Source organism: Carcharodon carcharias, chromosome 15, assembly GCF_017639515.1.
Source record: "Carcharodon carcharias isolate sCarCar2 chromosome 15, sCarCar2.pri, whole genome shotgun sequence".
Taxonomy (NCBI): Eukaryota; Metazoa; Chordata; class Chondrichthyes; order Lamniformes; family Lamnidae; genus Carcharodon; species Carcharodon carcharias.
In genome coordinates, this window is record NC_054481.1 from 108,824,685 (window position 1) to 108,845,447 (window position 20,763).

Consider the following 20,763-nt stretch of genomic DNA (forward strand, 5'->3'; position numbering starts at 1 on the left):
TGCTCCCACCTTTTCACACTGCAGTACAATACGTTGGATTAGGAAATTTAATGAAATATTAGTGTCTAACAGCTCAATGGTCACATAACGCTCATGCAGTTGGCTGTTGATTCTGCACATGTTAGACCCCTCCATACAGAAGTTGCACGACTATTCCAAAATTCAGCATGACAGAAAATAATTTCATTCATTCATCCACGTGAGTTCTTTAGGTGCACATTTACCAGGAGTGAGCATTCAGCAGATCATTTCAGGGTTCAAACAATGCACTTTCGGGAACATTGATCCTTCCTCAGGAATTCTGACTGCCTTGACTTGTTTTGTGATACTGACTGTTAGTGAGAGCGGGAGTCCTTTTACTCTCTCTGCAAGCTTCTTCATCTACAAGCTGGATGCACCTTGTACAGGCCTCATTTTTTCATTAAATTGATTTAAGTTTACTGAACCCTCCCTCATTCACGGGATGTGGGTGTCACTGGTGAGGCCAGAATTTATTGCCCGTCCCTCATTGCCCTTGAGAAGGTGGTGGTGGATGCAACTGCGTGGCCATTTCAGAAATCAGTTAGGGTTCAACCACATTGCTATGGGACTGGAGTTCAATCGACTCATTCCTGGGATGAAGGGTTTATCTTATGAAGAAAGATTGAACAGGTTGGGCCTCTGCCCTTTGGAGTTTAGAAGCATGAGAGGTGACCTGATTGAAACATATGGAATCCTGAAGGGATTTGATAGGGTAGTTACTGGGAGGATGTTTCCACTTGTGGGAGAGCCTTTTGAACCAGGGGATACAACAGCTTAAGAATAAGAGGTCTACTATTTAAGATGGAGATGAGAATTTTTTTCTCTCAGCGGGTCTTTAGTCTGTGGAATTCTCTTCCCCAAAGAGCAGTGGAGGCTGGATCATTGAATTTATACAAGGCAGAGTTAGACAGATTTTTTCGTAGACAAGGGAGTCAAGGATTGTTGGGCGGTTGGGGTGGTGGGGGTAGACAGGAAAGTGGAATTGAGACTACAACCAGATCAGCCATGATTTTATCGAATGGCAGAGCAGGCTCAAAGGGCTGAATCACATAAAGCCCCATACTGGGTAATACCCTAAAGGGGTATGAATGAACCGGCTGGGTTTTTACAACAGTCTGGTAGGTTCATAGTCACCATCCCTGACATTAGCTTTTTATTTGAAATTTAATTTAATTGATTGGTAGGATTTGAACTCATGTCTCTGGATTACTACTCCAGTAACATAACCACTATGTTGCTGTACCTAAAGATGCCTCCACGCATATTTAAGTCCCTGTGTTATTGAAGCTTTTAACATTTTGTTAGCAGTTTCATTACCAGTCGATAACTATATTATCTTTCCTTTTCTTCTTGAGGTGTTGAGGTTTAATCTTAGCAATGAATTGTAATTTATCTTACCTAAGAATAGCACTTCACATTACACCCTTAAGAAGTAAGAATCTTTTTTTGAGTTGACAACATATGCTAGGGATCTGACTGGCATAACCTATTACAAAGTGATTGTGTAATCGTCTAGATATGTGACTGAAAATCAAAAACAAAGCTATCCTGAATTACTGCACCAAAAAAAACCTAATAGTCTGGTTGAATGGTTTCCTTTGGTAAGGAAAGATTCAAGGTGTAACAATATAGTGTCACCTCAAGGTCTCCTGACAGTTTAGCGAGGGACCTCCAGGTCCCTGGCTCAAAGGACGAGTTCCAACAGCATCTGTTGTGCTGAGATTAAGGAGTTCCTATTCATTCATCAGGCTGACAGTCAATGCTGTCGACATGCAGGTTTTCTTCTTCTCTGCTGGGAACCATTGGCCCAGTGCCAAATCCCTTAAAACACTTCACCTGCGACAGTCACATTCTGTATTGGCACCAGAGACAACCACCAAACTGTAATAAATGAGGGCGGCATTAGTGCCTCCAGATTCTAAGGGGAAGGCAAACCGAGCTGCTGCTGTTTAAGCCGTCTCTATAATTTGGACGTAGTATCAGTGATGGTAGATTTGAAGGATGATGGAGTGCAAGTTCTCCTCTACACTCAGCTGCACAATGCTAAGGAGCCAAACTTGCTGTTCCAGCCTTGAGAACTATCTGTTTTGATGAGGCTTAAATTTGATCCGTGTCTCCATTCAGATTGTTAATATTCATCAGGCACAGGCTTAGAACAAAGATAATGATGTATGATGTGGTCAGAGGTATTGGCCAGCTTGTTTAAACAAGTAGAAAAGTGAGGTGCGTTGCCTGAGATTAGAATCCGCCTCATAAACCCTCTGCCCCAAGGATAGTTTGTTAACTTTTGCTGTCTTTCACAATATCAAAAACACAACACAATCAACTTAAAACACTCTCACGCAACCACCCTTTACCTCAACTTGTAAATAATCATTTAGAAACTGGGACAGTTATTCTCTAAAACTGGAGGTAAAACTGTTTGTGCAGAAGTTTGTAGAACAGACACCTGAGGTGAAAGGGACTAGAAGATTTGAGTCAGGCAGAAGTTATACACTGGACAAAATCCATCTCACGCTGCTTTCTGATCTAGTCTATTATAACCAGCAATTGTTGTTCAGTACAGCTCTGCTCATGTGTGGAGATGTGTGAAGGCCCAAATCTGAAAGATGTGACACTGCAACCATTTTATTTGCTCTTTTTAATTTTATGCTCATCAAGTTGGGGAAATTGAACACTTTCCAATTAGGGCATCCAACGGTCTCTATCAAACATGCTCAGGAATATTAGAATTAGAATCAGCAAAAGCTCTCTCTCCTCTGCCCAAGCCTCATAAGGCCAAGCTGTCTGTAAATGAATGATGTGTGGGCAGACTCTCTGGAGCTGCCCAGATTTATTTCACATTAGGTTGCACAGTGAAAGACCCTCTCATCTCCACAGCCTGGACTGAATCTGAACCCAGACCCCTAGAAGTGGGGGATCACTGGTTGCACACACTGCACCACCCAGTCTCCTGCCATAGACTTCCTGAAAGGATCAGGGTGAATGTAGGGGACACATACAAACCTGTACAGAATCTTTATCAGAATGCCATTTGGAAGCTTTTTTGTTAAGAAGGCCTAATGTAAAATTTTAAGTCACTTTTCCCTCCACACCAGGTTAAACCACTACACAACACCCTGAAAATGGGCTTATTATGGGGGGAAAAACTGATACAAGTCTTAAATATGCTATTTTTAAATGGAAAATGGATTTATTCTAAAATCGTTTACTTTGACGCTCTGCTGCTCAATGAGGCTGTTACTTCCTGCCAAAGACTGGAGAAAGACACAAATTATGTATACTGAATCTAGGTGACAATAGACAGATGGGTCTGGCACTGAAATAACAGAATGAAAGATCAGATTTAAAGACTGGATCCCCTTCCTTGCTTTGTGGCTGCATTTGTAACATGCCATCCACATGGAATGGAGCCTTCCACGGCCGGATGTACAGAGTTCACTCATTTTCAGCCGGGTCTGTGGTGGGTATTAGAATCGACCCTCAGTTGTTGGGGTGCAGTGGGGTGGGAGAAAGAGTTCTCCCTCCTTGATCACTCTCCAGTAAGTCCTGCTGGGAACACAAGTAGCCTGACAGGCATCCGCTTGACCAATGGGTGAAGGGCTTGGGAGGCAGCCAACATCATGTCACCCAAGAGTCAGTGCCTTTCAGGAGAGGAGAAACCGCGGGGAATGGGAAGGGAGGGGGGTGTGGGGTGGTGGGAGGTGGGGCAGGGGAAATGGATAGTTGGACGTTAACGCCAAAAGGTAAACTGGCAAAACGCAACAGCTACTTATGTGTATGTTAGGTATCGTAGAAGGTACAAACCTCCAGTTTAACTAAAGTAATCGTGAAAAGTTATGTAGAAATGCTGTAGAATGGAGTCTTGCTGTACAGCTGTAAATATGCTACGCAACTTAACCCTCTCTCTGCCTGCTTTGTCATGAGCCTGTGGTAGCTTACTCTTTGTCTGTACTGAATGTTGTACTCAGACTGATGCATTCTGCAGCTGAATATCTTTGTACAATTTACACTTTTGACTGTTGCCTTGTGTCTGCTTTCTTATTGTCTTTTGAAAAACTGTTAATAAATTCGGTTTGAAATCCTAACCTCAACCGGTGCTCCCTGCTTCCTTCTTCTAGCTCATTTACTAGAGATTTCCTCCTTATACCTGTGTGCACATTTCACCACAATGGAAGCTCCTTGCGATTGTCCAATTACAGTGGATAATTCATACTCCTGTTCCTATGCGAACTCGCAGGACAAAGTCCTTTCCCCAATTCTCCCCAGTCTCCCAGAGACCTATCAACATTCACTACTTCCAGGCAAGCCCAGAGTTTGAAGCTCAGAGCTTTGCCCCCACCATTTTCCTCTTCACCCCGGCTCAATGGGTAGCACTCTCACCACTAAGTCAGGAGGTCGTGGGTTCATGTCCCAGTCCAGAGACTTGAATGCAGAAAATAGACTTACACTCCGGGCACAGTGATGATGGTGTACTGCAATGTCCAGAGTACTAGCTTTGAGATGAGCTGTTAAACTGAAGCCCTGTTTGTCCCTACAGATGGACATAAAAGATCCCATGGCACTTTTTTTTTGAAGAGGGGAGTTATCCCCCGTGTACTGACCAATATTCCTCGATCAACATCAGTAAAAAAAAATGAAATATCTGGTCATTGTTGAGTTGCTGTTTTTGGGATCTTCCTGTGTGCTAATTGGCTGCCACATTTCCTACTGTATAAAAGTGACTACACTTCAAAAGTACTTTACTGAAAGCACTTTGGGACACCCTGGGCAGAAAAGCACCATCTAGTGAGCAAGCATTTTTTTAAATTCTTGGGACATGGGCATCGCCGACCAATCCAGCATCTGAAGAAGGGTCATATGGACTCAATGTTAACTCTGTTCCTCTGTCCTGCTGAGCTTTCCCAGCATTTTCTGTTTTTATTCCAGCATTTTTATTGCCCGTCCCTAAGTCTGTTTTACACCCCTCCCCCCAGCCCCTCCCAAACTGTTTTCTCATGTGGAGCCAACTCCAGTGTTTTAGTTGGGTGGTCTATTAACCACCATCAATATACAGCTCTTCATTCACCCTGTGTTTCACAGCTCACACAGTTCACCCATGCATGCAATGCTCAAGGAGTGAAATGCACAGAGCTTGATGTAACTTGGCCGCCGTTAGCTGCTTAACTGGCTGGCTTTGCAAAAGCTCCAATCCAACTTGACAGGCTGAAGTGTGCCACGTGTGAAAATTCATGCGGTTTGACCAAGCTGCACATCAATATCGATTTAATGACATTTGGTGTGAGATACCATTTGAACTCAAAACTACAGGTGTTTGTATCAGGCATTGGTTGCCACTGCACAGCATCTTGCTGTGTTACCTCGCTTGGCCAGGAGTTAGATGAGACAGCTTGCCTCCTGTTTCAACAGATGTTGATCTGAAGACTAAAGCGCAGTAAAATAATTCAAATAATTTAAAATGCAGAATATTCTTGTTTCGAGAAATGCCCAGCTATTGTATAAGGCATTTTAGAAAATATTATATTGAGATTCAGATGCTCCCTAAGCCTGGAGTGCTTTAACTGCCACTAGAATTTACATTCTTATGCAGAAAGGCCTTTCAGCTGCCTGTTAAAGAAGCTGCAGAGGTCTAGAGTTCAAATCTATTTGCACAAAGATGCAGCTAATAGGCAGTGGCCTATTGATAGGCCAAAACATTGGACCAATATTGATTCAAGGTGCTGTACTCTATACAAAGGTGATCACGGACAGAGGTTAGATATGCAGATATCCCAAAGTCAAAGGTATTGGAAAGACAGGCTCCAGAAGGAAGGGAAAAAGCTGAATAGGAACAACAGGCAGAATCGTCCCAGATTTGTACTAAAACAACATTTTACCCACCGGCCACAATGGCGGCTTTTCACGCTGTATCGTCCCAAATCTGCTGCCTTGGTTATGCATTCCCGGGAAACACGACGTTTCCGTGGCGGGCGGGCTCTCATTCGCCCACCAAGCCATCACCTCGCTGCTTCAGCACGCCGGGCGCCATATTTCAAATCCAGCCACACGCACACCTCTCAGTGCTTCCAGCCCATGACTGCTGAAAGGCAAAAAGACTGCAGCCCCCAGGTTCAATGACATGTCCCTCAAGTGCCTTTTGGGTGCAGTGGAGGCTCGTTGTGAAGTCCTCTACCTCAGCTCTGACCACAGGATGGGCAGTAACCTCACTACCCTGGCTTGGCAACCAGCACCAACGCCCTTCAAAAGAGAACAGCCACCCAGTGGATGAATGATTTCCTCTGTTCTTTCAGGGCGAGTCACTCTTCTCATCACTCTCAACTCACACATTCACAAACCCATCACACATCCACAGGGCCCTCACTCACTACCGGTTCAAGGGACATCACCATTCACTCTCTCACACTTTCTGTCATTGTCCTCAACCCGTCCATGGGACAACTCACCACCCACTGATGCCAGACATACTTATGATCTAGCCTGGCAGGTGTCCTGCTTACACAGTCTCTATTCATGCAGGACAAGCTGGCACACAACAAGAGAAAGATGTCGCAGACCGGTGGCAGAATGCCTGAAATCAAGGTCCTCACGGACTTTGAAAGCAGAGCCATCCAGCTGTCCGGCCACGATCTGGACCAGTCCTGTGCTGACGGTGAGGTCGGCGTTGCTCTACCAAGTGAGGATCCAGCAGTGCAGCATCCATCAGACAACCATGCTGTTTCACAGACCACTGCCATGTACTAATTATCTCTCCTTGCTTTCGCAGGCACATCTGCCAAACAACCATTAGAGTCCATGACCTAGGGCCTCCAATCAAGCCCCGAAGAAATCTCTGGAGAGGAATCTGTAGGCACCCTCCCTGAAGTCCCGTCACAGCGCTCACCCACACCCTCCACCAGTGCAGAGACACACACCTTGGTGGGACCTAACTTTACAGTAGCCTCGGGATCACAATCTGGTGATCCCGCTGTCTGACCCACAGCAGGCGGAGGCAGGAACTTCCCAGGTGTCTGGTACTTGGAGGACTGCTGGAAGCCAGAAGTTTGCTGAGTCCAAGTTGGAACACAAGCCTCTGGACTCGGTCATACCTCAGTTGCTGGAGCTGCAAAGGCAAGCCCAGGGACATCAGGAAGGGATGTCCGTTGCACTCCTCAGATTGGAAGGCATAATGGAGGAGCCCATCCGCCTTCAGGCTGAAGCGATAGTGCTGGCATTGCTAACACACCAAGGTCAACACTGGTAGGATGGCGACCGTCATGGAGACCTTGGTCCAGGATGTTGCTCCTGCACTGCTGCGTGGGCTCAACTCTGTCTCTGAGATCATAGTTGGCCTCCAACACTGTTTATGCAAGAGGGTGCTGGACAGCTCGATCTCAATCCAGCTACCCCTCACTCCTTGGGCACCCAGAGGGAAGAGGATCAGCAGGTGCACATCCCGGGGCCATCCATCCAGGTGACTCCAGGAGCGTCTAGCCCATCTGAATCCCCTCTTCCTGTGAACTCGGCAGTTCCAGCTCCACAGGCCAAGGAGGGTACCACTGCCACACAGCAGGACCCCAAAAGCAGGCAGGGGCCTCCAGGTCTTGGCCCTCCAGAGGACACCCGACAAGGCCATCACAGACAGAGTGTAGCAGTCAGCAAGCTGTCTCTACCTCCGCTGTGGATGTCAGGGGAGCACTAAGCTGTGGCAGCAGGAAGGTTAAGAAGATGTAGCTGTACAGCCTGGGCACAGGTGTTAATCACTTGTACATACTGCTCACTATTGTTAATAAACTCCCAAGAATGTTTCCCTGGCTCCTTGTTCTGATGAGCAGTGTTCGTGTCATTCAGATGTGAAACCTTTCTGCACAAGATAAAGGCAGGTGTCTCAGTCCAGGGCCTCTTCCCTGTGCAGTGTGCAACCTTCAGGCCAAAGTCATGATCCAGCCTTACACTCCCCAGACACATTACTGATGCCTGCACCTCGATGGTGCTTGTCATTGTTACCGGAGTGTCATGGGCAGGTGACACAGAGTTCCATAATTCTCTCTGTGTGCTCTCAGCACCTTTAAGGAGGGGCTGGCTCCCATCTTGTCAACATCTGTGACCAGCAATGCTGTGCTCCTGAAAGGATCAGGTACTGAAGATGGACAAAGGATCAGGTGCATTTAAAGTTTCATGGCTGCGTCTCTATGATATGACCCTGATCACAGAGCACAAGCGAACTACCCTGGGCCAGATAGGAGTCAGACATTCTCAGAGGCTATTTAAGATCTATCGAGTGTCCTTACTCCATGTTGTCATTATCCTCCTGCAATTGAGAGACTATTAGGGCCGCCACTGTGTCTCCATGACAGCAGCATTATCACAGAGGGTATGTGCACTTCCATAAGCCAGACTGGAGTCAAACGTTCACAGATGCAATGTGAGGATCTATGGGGTCACTTCACTGCATGTCGTCATCATCCTCCTCAAGTCTAGCAGCTATGAGGGCCTCCCAGGTGCACCTGCCTCATCTAACCAGTGCCAGGGCCTTATCCCCGTCATCATCACCTTCAAGGACCTCCTCACCCTTATTCCCATCAGTGTCCTGCTCATCCAGCTCCTCCATCTCTTCCTCAGCCTGCTCCTCTCCCCATTGCAGTACCAGGTTGTAAAGGGTGCAGCAGACGAAGACAATGCGTGACACCCTCTGTGGAACATAATGCAGGGCTCCACCAGACCGGTCCAGGCACAGGAGCCTCATTTTCAGCATCCCGATGGTTTGCTCCACCAAATTGCGAGTTGCAGTCTGAGCCTCGTTATACCTTCGCTCTGCTGCAGTCTGAGGCTGCCGCACGGGTGTCATCAGCCACATCCTCTGCGGGTGGCCCTTGTCCCCAAAAAGCCAAACCTGCAGCTTCTGTGGACTCTGGAAAACTTCAGGGATCTACAACCGACTGAGAATGTAGGTGTCGCGCACACTCCCTGGAAACCGTGTGTAGACCTGCAGGATGCATTTGTGGTGGTCACACACCAGCTGCACATTCAGCGAATGGAATCCCTTGCGGTTGACATAGTTGATGACGTGCTGCAACGGAGATCTCAGCACCATGTGAGTGCAGTCGATGGCACCCTGCACCTGTGGGAAACTCGAGATCTGGGCAAATCTAATCACTCTTGCATCCTGGCTCTTCTTGTCCTGGGCGAAATGCACAAAGTTGTGTGCCCTCACAAAGCTAGCATCTGTGACCTCATGGATGCATCTATTGGTGGAGGTTTTTGATATCCCACAGAGGTCACCTGTGGAGCCCTGATAGGAGCCACTGGCACAGAAATTGAGCACCGTGGTCACTTTCACGGCCACCGGCAGTAGATGCCCTCCATGTCCACATGGCGCCAAATCCTGTAGTAGCTGGCAGATGTGAACGACCTATTCCCGAGATGTGCACAGTCTTCAGTGACACTAGTTCTCGGTCATCTGCAAAATGAAAGGCGGTGTCTATCACTGGGTTTCACTAGGCACCGACCAGCGACAGCTCGCTGTGGCTCTCCAACAGCATGTGCAGGAGGCCCAGCTGACCCTTCTTCCTGAGGGAGCTGCTCCTCCCTCTGTGCAGCCAGGAGCATCAGTTACTCTCTTCTCAGTTGTCTTCACTCTCCATATGCCACAAGGCATACAGCTAGTTCACCAGGCTCTATGATCCTGATGTATTGCTCCTGCAGGATGAAAGAGAGAGACGCGTGGGTTAGCATGGGTGTACTAAGACCCTGCCTTTGTTAAGTTTGAAGGCCCCTTAACGCCTTGCGGAGAGTGCTGGCCACCACTTGGATGACCAGAGATTAGTGCACTGCATAACTGCCCGAAACCCCACCCACCTCCGCCCCACTCCAGTCGACTGATTGGTAGCAGCTTTACCCATTGGGCTGCATGCTGTGCTCTCACCTCAAAAGCAGCATTCTCCTAATCCGCGCTGCGAGGCTGCACTGTTAGCTTGAACCATGGGGGAGATTGGTCCAAATTGGGATAATGACATTGCATGGGGCTGTGAGCACCTCCATCAGTGACTGCTCCACGGCCAACTTTAGCAAGGAGATTGTACAACTTGCCCAGTTGTTCAACTGTTCCGCAGCCCACTAAAAAGCTCATTAGTTTGCAGTCTGTGCCCAAGGAGTAAAAAGCTCTGGAGCTACTTAGTGGCACTTTGACGCCTCTCCATTGCTTGAGTGGGCAGAGAAGCTAGAGGCCCAACAACAGCCATATCAATTTGGCTGCGCCTGAACTGTCTCAGCTGCAGAGGAATGGTTGCTTTATATAAGGTTTCTCTAATGAATGGCCGCTTCCCTCACCCACTCCCCCCAACTCCGCATATGTTGTGCACTACCTTCAACAATAGGGCAGCCCTTGCACCCACCCACCCCTGTCCCCCCGTGCACCTCAACCTTGAAGTCCAACGGGCGACCTGGGCCAGTGCTCTGCAAAGTACTGTGTACCTGCCTCCAAATCCCCCTGAAAGTGCAGCCCGCCAAGTGCACACTTTTATACGCTGTTGTGAAACACGTCGGCGTGATTGGGGGGTGGACGATCCAGCGGGGAGAGATGATTCCAGCGGGCTGGGCTTATAAGTATATGCAGATATATTACAATGAGATTCCCAATGTCATGGAACCGCGGCCCACCATCGGCAGGCTGACTGGACGATCACAAGCTGGTTTCACGATGTGAAACCGATTTTTGGCCTTCTCGCCATATTGTCCACTCACGCCGCCAAACACGCCTGACGCCAGCGGACACGGACGATCCTGCCCAACATTAGGAAAATCCAGTAGGAAAATAGAGGGAGCAGCTGATAACCAAAGCTGCTGGAAGTGAGTGATCAAACCAGGGACTGAGAAACGCCCAGGAGGGAGGAGAGATCTTGAATTTATGGCAGTCCTAAATTGACTCCCTTTGTGATCTGAATTCACATCTGTTATGAACTGAATTTAACTCATTCAATCCCAATCGATTTTCTTTAGTTTTGCCTCAATTTGAAATTCTTCATGAATCCAGTCTCTATGTGGTTCTATAGTTTCTGGGGTCAATCAGACTTTGTAAAGAATGCCAACCTGAAGCACATTATTAAAGAATGAAACTAATGTCATGTCGACATCCTGCCTGTTTTCGTCTCCCAAAGTTGATAGACACGAGTCAACAAAGAGTTAATGGAACTTGGTAACCAATCACTGTGAGCTCAAGCATTGGCACTCGGATTGAGTGCTGACCCCAGTTGTCTCACATTTCGATGGAAGAGGCATTGAAACCACATCAATCCTGAAGCAGTGTGTATGTTACAGAATCATTAAACTGTGCAGCACCTAAGGGCCACTCAGTCCATTGCGCCTGTGCCAGCTTTCTGAAAGGAGCCACAAATGCTACAAATCTGAGACAGGAACAGAAAGGGCTAGAAATCCACAGCTGGTCTGTCCAGGGTGAAAAGAGAAAGATGGGTCAATGTTTCAGTTAGACCATCTGAATGGCGAGGGAAGGTTGAAGTCGATCCCTTTTCAATGTGAAATTCAAGAGCAAATGCCCTCAATGCAGTACACCACTGAGGCCAAAAAGGGCAGGAGAGGAGACTTGATAAATCAGGAAGTAGTAATTCAGTTTCAGTAAACCTGAGTTTGAAAAGCCTGTAGTTTACAAGAGAGGCTGAGGCGGGGAAGGAGTTCCCGGGAATGAATGAGAATTGGAGATGGGGTATTGAGTCTTGGTTTTAGTGCAGTGAACCCTGACTACTCTTTGTCAATGCTATAAAGGGATCTTCCTTTGACCGTGCCAGATCTGCTGAAGGGTTACACCTCATTTATTAACCTTTCTTTCTCTTTTAGACGCTGTGCATTCGCCATCGTTTTCAGAATTTGCACTGGGTCACACCATATGCTGCCCAGCCCCAGCGGCACAAGAATATAAATCAAAGTGAAACCAATCCAGAATAAAAATTCTCTCCCACCACCCCCACTTTCCCCAAGCGGTTTATGGGTTGGCCTCTATAGCAAAGCCTTTATGTTGACTAAGAAAACAAAAAAATCTCTGTGGAAGGTACCTGTTTAAAATGTGCTCATCTCAATGGAGACAAATTTCTCAGGAGATTGGTAAATGGGGAACTGCATGTCGTGAGCATGTTCACCATGTCCACTGGGAAAACCACCTGCTGTTAATGGAACAAAAGCATCATAGGTGATGGTAGTCATGGAGACTGGAGGTCAGGTTTGACACAGAATTTAGTCGGTTTGATCTGTTTACTGGCAGCAGGCCAGTAATGATCTTTGATGAGTTCCTGCTCGGCTGAACTTACAAGAGAGTTGGAGCTGAGCCATGTTTCACTTTACTGCTGAGCTGGAGGAGAGGGCAGGGGGCATGTGTTTCAGGCTTTTTTCAGGTTGCCGCTCATTCAGGTATCACTGAAGGAGCCGTCAAGTGAGACCATTGCTGAAGAGGATGGAGGGGAAGATATAAAGGAAAAATGGAAAATGATGACTAGCCAAGAAGTTTGTAGGAAACAAAATCAATTTAGCTATACAAGAAACAGTAAGGAAGCAAGAATTAAATGAAGTTTATGACCTATTAAACCGGTGATATCTTGAGACCTCCGACAGAATGAATTGTAGCCTGCAGTAGCAAATTTAGCAAATGTCTTAACAATGGACGGAGATGTTGAGGTGTAATTAAAGTAATGCTGTTCATATTTTGCTGGAATCTATCAATTATGTATGTATTTTAAGCACAAATCTATTCCAGTTTGTTTTCTGTAGTTTGTTTCTGTTCAATCACAGGACCCTGAGCCTTTCAGCTCCTTACTGATCTAAAGACATTCAACACCCACTATTTCTTATATTCTCCCCATTAGCCCTATCCTCTCCTAAAGGACATGATTCATGCCAGACTACAGTTTTGTATCTGCCTGCAGACCTTCCAGCATTTTGCCAGTCTGGCTATATATTTGTAAGTCTACATGCTGGGTTTCAACTCTGAATGATACCGCAGCTGAGCTTGGTCCTGCTTTCGCCTACCACCCACTCATTTACCTGCCAGCAGGGCAGTGACTTCAATGATTGCTCTGATTTACCCCTCCCTGGTCAGGGGCTAATAGTCTTGGCAAATACCCATCTGAGACTTTGATGATTCCTTTAACCCACTATCGTACCAGGCATTTATCAATCGAGTCATCAGGGAGAGAGCCAGTCACTCGAATATTCACAGGTCTACAGTCTCTGCATTGTCCATCTGCCAATGTTAAAGGAAGGGAAGAATTCTGACAATTCATATGAGATTGTTTGTAATTTAAATCATGTTACAGTATCTCTGCTGATGGAAGCCCTGGTATTTGAATAAGATGCTCAGACAAAACCACCTGAATTAATTCAATGTTTTCACAAGAAATCAAACTCTGACGAACCATATCAATATCAAATGATCAGCTTAAGCATTGTTTCCTTCCTTTCTCTCCCAAGTTTCTCTTTTAAAATTTGTGTTTAATAGTGGTGTTGATGACATCGCTGAGAAACTGAGCCCAGCAATGTTAGGAAACTAAGAGTTACAGGCTGGGTTTACCAGTTGGTGCTCAGTAGGGTTTACCTGCAGAAACAGACACTTATAGCCTCTCCCACATCTGCTGTCTGCCCCTGGCAGCACGAGTTTAACTTTAGTCTTTTCACCCTTGGCAATTGTAAAATCCGCTTCTGCCCACTTTCCTTTAAGGCATTGGCTCAGGCTGTGAGACAGCTGCTATGAGCACTGGGTGTCCTGTAATGTGCCCATTCTTCATGTGTGAGCCTGGTGGGGGGTGGGGGGGCAATTATAATCTGACCCACCCCTTCGCCCCAGTTGAGGAGCTGGGATGGGGTGCTACAGTGGTCTTATACCCTGACTGATTTTACTCTCCATGCAAGTCAATATTGGGCAGGGTGTAAAACCAATGTTCCACATCATCGCATAAATCTCCCACCTGGCACATTAGATTAAAACTTGACTGTCAGGAAGCTAGTTGACCTGCATATGCATCACAGCCCAGTCCAATGCTGGGGCTACTGGATAGTGATGACAGAAGGGAAGCTGTCCGATTACCTTCTGCCAATCACAAGGGGCATTGAGGCCAATTATAACAAGCTAATTTGGGAAACAAGTTGGCTAAAACATACTTGAGTATGTAAATAGTGTTTGAAAATAATTTACTTTTCTCTTCCTATTACCCAGAATCGACCTTCTTGTGTCATGAGCCACAGAACAGTTGAGGCACAAACCACCTGCTTGTGTTAAATTTCTCTTGGATGGTGTGTAATGCAAAAAGCTGTTGTGTTTCTCTCCTGCCGAGATCAGCTGCAGGTAATGAGTAGATGCTGCCCCCTGCTGCTCTATCAGGAGAATCACATAGGTGTCAGAGCATCGGACAAGAGTGCAGTTCATCATGAAATAATTGCAATTCATCATGAACCAACTGCAGTTCTTCGACTAGAGTTCATGGTAGAAATTAGAATTAACAAACGGAGAAGAGGGAGATCTTAAAAGGACTGCATTGGGTTAACAGGTCTCATTCTGGACAACATCTGGGAATTGGCCTCAGTGCTACTGAAAACAGGCTGACAATGGCAGGCACCATTTGGGTCATGTTAATGCTAAGTAATGCTTCTTTTGTCTATTAACTATCCACTGACTTTGAGTGAGGTACCAGAGGGTACCAGATGCCTTTGGAATGGTAGCCCACAATGGTATCCTGTACCTCTGGAACCTTCCTTCCCCTTGATATCCAGTGGGTCTGGAAGTGGATGAGGAATAAAACTGGAGGACAGATTTTTGTTGAAAAAAACATTGATTGCAGTCAACACCAGTGAGATTTACAGCACAGAGAGAGACTATTCAACCCACATCTTCTGTCTAAGCTGTTTAGTGAGAAACAAAAGACTGCTCCCATCCATCTGTGCTCTTTCAAAAGCTATGTGTCTTCCTCTGCTTCCCTGATGAGATGCAATAGTCTCTGCCTAACTATTCTCCCTTGTAAGTACTTGCATGCTCCAACAGCACTCACAATTTCTCCTAAACTCTCTCCTCATTCCCTTAGTAACAGTTTTAAATAGAAGGCCACCAGCTACTGACGCTCCAACTTAAAGAAGCTATCATAGAATGTTAATAGCACAGGAGGAGGCCATTCAGCCCATTGTGCCACTGCAAGAACAATTTAGCTAGTCCCACTCCCCCTCCCATTCCCCATAGTCCTGCGTTTTTCCCCCTTTGGGTTCTTATCCAGCCTGCCTGATTTTATTCTCATGCAAGTCAATATTGGGCAGAGTGTAAAACTGTTGTTCCACGATTGCATAAATCTCCCAGCTGGCACATTAGATTCAAGCTCGACTGTCAGCAAGCTAGTCAACCTGCATGTGCATCACAACCTAGTTCACTTCTGAGTCCCAGTGACTTTTAAAAGCCATGACTCAATCTGCGTCCATCTGCCATCCTTTCAATGCGTGCAAAACATAACAGCTTGCTGCAGTAAAAAGTTTTTCCTATTCGCTCAATTAAAGCCCTTCACAATTTTAAAAGCCTTTGTCAAATCTCCTTGGAGCCCTCGCTGCTCAAGTTGAGCCAGCCTCAATATCTCAGGTCTCTCATTTCCCATTCCTGATGACTCTATGCTGTATGCTCTCTCAGGCCTTAATGTCCTGCCAATAATGGGGCATTAAAACGGCACACAGTACTCCAGCTGTGGTCTGACCATTGCCTTGTAAAACATTAACTTTATGATTTCAATTAAATATCTTCATTCTAAGAACATTTTTTCCCCTTCTTGCAGGCGATGAAACGTATCATGATATTTTTAGAGAATTTTCCCACATGGCATCCAACAATCCCGAGAAACTGAACAGGAGAAGTTTCTACGTCAGCCATTCCTGCAGGTAGCTGGTGAAGTTGCTCCTGTGGTCAGCTTCTCTGGAGACTCGTGTGCTGCTCACTTGCTGACCATGGACTGTCACTCCGTGAGGAAATGCGATCACTGTCCGAGACGCTGAGAATACCAAGAGGTGTGGATAAATTCCAGGGCTCCAGCTGGGACCAAGAGCATTTGACAATTCTGATACCTATTACCAGAAGCACCACTGTAGCTTTCAGATTTATAATGTGAGTTAAAAGAAATGTTTTTTTAAAATGAGCTTCACCGTACCCCCCACATCCCCTGTCCTGGTTGAAATATACCTTATTTGGAACTGAGCCACAAAGGAAGTTCCCAGGTTTTATTCATGCTGAATTGGGCAGTCTTCACCAGGATGGTTGATGGTTCATTGTCCTGGGCTAAGGAGAGGAAAAGGCTCCTCTTTCTCATCGCTATCAAACAGCTCCTGCTGGACAGTGGAAACGTGAGGAGGTCTGATAAGGGCAGGGCTCACCTTTTCTGTCCTGCCTCCCCAGAGCTTATTGAAACTCATCATCTGGGCTCAGCTGCGAAGAATGTCTATCTGAATGAAGTAAATAAGAGGCTGGTACCTATTGAACCAGGTCTCGGCATGAACCAGCAGTATTGGGGGAGGATGGGGTGAACATTGGAAGCTGACATAAAAATCCAGTGTCCAGAGAACTATGATTTCTCTCACCTGCCACCTTGACCCCCCAACACAATCCATGTGGTACAGTGAGGTTTTGAGTAGGTAACAATGTTTCATGATGCAAATTTGCTGATAAACATTGGTGATTTTATCTCAATCCTCATTTTATGATGTTTATTATATTGAATTAAACACTTGTGCAATACTGTGTAATATTTGTAAAAATGTGTGATCCTTAGAATGATCATTGTAGGCAGGATTGGTTAATGCAGAGGCCATCCAGTAAAACAAGCTGCTCCCACCTGTATTAGCACTGGGTGAGGTACTTACTCTCCCCATGCCAGGCCATCCTACCCCCACTTCTCCCATATCACTCCAAATTAAATATCATCTACTTTATTGAGCAGATTCCAAATTAATTTTTGTCCGTTAGAGAAATTAAGATATTACTGACACTCACAAGTCAAAAAGGAAATCCTTCAGCTCTGTCGGTAACTACCCCAAACAAGTCCCAACTTGTTCCCTGATTCGTGATGAGTGAACTGACATCAGCTAAATGTGACATCTGCAATAGGCCTCAGCACCTCTGCAATAGGGAGGAGGGAAATCTTTTGGGGTCTCTCATTCCTGATCGCCTTTTCCAGTGAATCCCACTGAGAAGTTTATTTCGGACAAGAACAGGATTGGGTTTCACCACCCAGGAATGAGCAAACCATGCCACACTTGGGCCATGGTTAGTTGGGTGAGAGGTCTCGGAGGGTTGTTGACAGAGCTCGATTACAGCATCAATCACTGCCTTCAGGTGCAGGGAGATGAAGGAAGGAATAATGAGGAAGAGGAGGGAGTAAAAAGAGGGGAGGGGGGTATCATGAATAAAATTGTTGCTCAGCACTTGATGGAATGATCATTTACAGTTTTCTAAATAAAATATTATTTATTACAAACTCATATTTAAGGGGCTAGTACTTCTCTGAAGCATGCAATGAGGCACTTTATATATCTGCTTTGCTGTATTATAAAAACAAAATTTAAAGGGCAGACTATACAGGTATAGTCTGCTTGCCATTTTCAAATCCAACCTTGTACATAATGTACATGCGGTCTAGGAAGTAGCAAGTAATATATCGATATTTTTAAATGGAAGTCTCATAAACATCAGCAAAGACATATTGAGCCAAATGGCCTGTTCCTGTGCTATAAAATTCCATGTTATTGTAAAAAAAACAACCTACTTCATGTACAACATTGCAACATGTATAGAGAATCTAAATCTTTAATAATAAAATTGATTTGTTCTTAAACATTTCAGTATTGGTGTTCTTTTTTCTGTGCATGTCGTGCCTGAACTGGCAGCTGCCACTGTCATAATAAGTTCCAACCAGTAGGTGAGACTTCCTTCTCTCCGACTGAAACATAACATTTAGATTTTCTCCTTCTGAAACAATGGGAGCGTGGCCTTCACAGAGAACCTATGAGTCGAAATTCCAGGATTAGGGGAGACATGGAGCAGGCAGATTCTGGATGTTAGTATTTGGGGCAGAAACCATATCTGTCAGATGTGGAACCATGACAAATTCTAACCGGGAGGTAGTGGTGAGGTTGAGTCCTACTCCTGTCGGAACTCTCCGGGCCAGTTTCTGAAACGACTTGGCCTGGGTTTTATATTTGTCTTACTCCGATATGGTACCTGTAGGTACACAATGTGAGCCATAAGTTCCGATGCCCCCGTTGGAACATGCTGGAAGTGCATCCTGCAAAAATGCTCATTCCCAAGCTGTGAATTTACTCTCGTTAAAATTATTACCTTACACGGACATCAGGTTTTTGTCCCTTTATTCCATGCATCAACCTTCCCTCTGTTAACCCTTCTTCCCTAATAGTATTTCTCTGTTTAATGCCCTAATATTTTTAAACATGAAACCTAGCTCAATTAGTAATTTTAAGTCTGAGTTTGGTCATGCTTGCTGACTAAGTGTATTAAGGATTATGGAGCCATCATGGGTAGATGGAGTTGCGATGGTTTCATAGAATGGTGAACAACTTGGGGGGAGTAAATGTCTTACTCCTGTGGATGGAGTATAATGTGGGGAAGTGTGAGGTTATTTACAAATATAGAAAAGTATAGAAATAAGTATAGAAAAACAGGATAGTTTTTAAATGGCATTGTTTTTTAAGAAAAAGGATTTTAGAAAAGTATTTAAGAAAGGATATACTGGCATTGGAGGTGGTTCAAAAGAGATTCACTAGGCTGATTCCTGGGATAAAGGGGTTGACTTATCAAGAATGGCTAAACAGGTTAGGCCTTTATTCATTGGAGTTTAGAAGAATGAGGGGTGAACTTATTGAAACATACAAGATTCTGAGGGGGCTTGACAGGGTAGATATTGAGATGTTGTTTCCACTAGTGGGGGAATCTTGAACTAGGGGACAGTTACAAAATAAGGGCACAATCATTTAAAACTGAGATGCAAAGAAATTTCTTCTCTCAGAGAGTAACAAATGTCTGCAATTCTCTACCCCAGAGAGTTGTGGAGGCTAGATCACTGAAAGTATTTAAAGAGGAAGATAGATCTTTGAACTATCAGGGAGCTGAGGGCTATGAGGAGCTGGCATGAAAGAAGAGTTGAAGCCTGGGACAGATCAGCCATGATCTTATTGAATGCGGAGCAGGCTAGAGGGGCCACATGGCCTATTCCTTGTATGCTTATGTTCTTATGAAACATCTATATGTTGATGTTCAGAGAGATGTACTCGTACAAATAATTCAAAGTTAGCATGCAGGTGCAGCAAGCAATTAGAAAGGCAACTGGCATGTTGTTCTTTACTGCAAGGGGATTGGAGTACAAGAATAAGGAAGACCTGCCACATTTGTACAGAACTTTGGTGAGACCATACCTGGAGTACTCCATATGAAAGGGAGGATATATTTGCATTTGAGGCAGTACAGCAAAGGTTCACTAGATTGGTCTCTGGGAAAGGTTATCCTATTTTGAAAGGCTGAGTAAATTAGGTCTATACTCTCTGGAATTTACAAGAATGAGAGATGATCTCAGAAATTTCTTTACTCAGAGGGTGGTAAATCTTTGGAATTCTCTATCCCAGAGGGTTATGGATTGAGTATATCTACAGCTGAGATAGATTTTTGATCTCTCAGGGAACCAAGAGATATGGTGAAAGGGCAGGAAAGTAAAATTGAAGCAGATCAGCAATGATTGTATTGGATGGTAGGGCAGACTCGAGGAGCTGTATGATCTAATCCTGCTCTTATTCATACATTTCAATGTTGTCCCACTCTTGCCCTCTGCAGTGCTGTCGACTCAGTTTCTTTAGCTCTTCCAACATTTCCTCAATAGTTACCTTGCCAAGGTTGAATATTTCTGTTGTACTCTTTCTCTTTTCTGTCTTAAGCCCAACCTTAAAATCCATAACATTGTGGTCATTTCACCAGTATTCACAAACTTCGGCCTATTCCACTATTTCCTCATTGTCACTATGTCAAATTTCAAACAATCACAGCAGTTTATACCAGAGCAGAAAAGGATGCTGATTGTTGGCAAGTCAACTCTGATTGGCTGAGGGATTGCTATAGAGAAAGCGAACGATAGGCTCCCTAAGCTCATGGGTAACTCCAAAAAGGTGCAAGGTATGTGGGTCATACGTCCTCAGAAGTGGCTGATTGAATCAAATAGCAAGTTCCTACAGCATTTCATAATAGGCGGAGTACTGACCATAGTCAAACCAGCCCACCTAGCAAAACCCAAAACCAAATGTCTGTTAAATATGCTTCCACAATTTGGCAGCACTTGCCAAACAATCCTGAGTGTGCTAATAGCTACACTAACAACCAATTTAAGATAATCAAACTTGTAACATGGCTCATTTAAACTCGCTAGAAGCGACATACATTCAAATGCAGGGACCCATTCTCTGCAAACAAAAGGAATATATTCAAGCCTTGTGGCTTTTTTTGAATTACCCAGAAGCTTGAGAAGCCTATAGTTCCCTGTTGCTTTCTCCAAGGCAATGGCTTGGCCAAAGTCAACCTGCCAGCCAATCAGCATCCTTTCTCCTGTAGTATAAATAGCTGTGATTGTTTGAAGTTTAGCATTCTTGCATTTGTCCTCATGAGTGCAAGATGAAAAGCTCAAGCAACATGGAAAGCTCAAGCAACATGGCTTTCTTCAGCAATGTACTAGTATGATGTTTGTGGAA

General features: G+C 45.2%; 1 protein-coding gene across 2 annotated transcripts in view; it reads left to right on the plus strand.

Annotated features, from left to right (window-relative positions):
* Positions 1-17,832, plus strand: part of LOC121288042 (arf-GAP with coiled-coil, ANK repeat and PH domain-containing protein 3-like) — a 331,715-nt gene extending 313,883 nt beyond the window's left edge. For both annotated transcript variants that reach the window (XM_041206296.1, XM_041206297.1), the window contains exon 25: positions 15,804-17,832. In XM_041206296.1, the coding sequence (XP_041062230.1) occupies positions 15,804-15,910 (107 nt within the window). In that variant the 3' untranslated portion in view covers positions 15,911-17,832. The remainder of the gene's footprint in view (positions 1-15,803) is intronic.
* Positions 17,833-20,763: the final 2,931 nt, after the last annotated feature.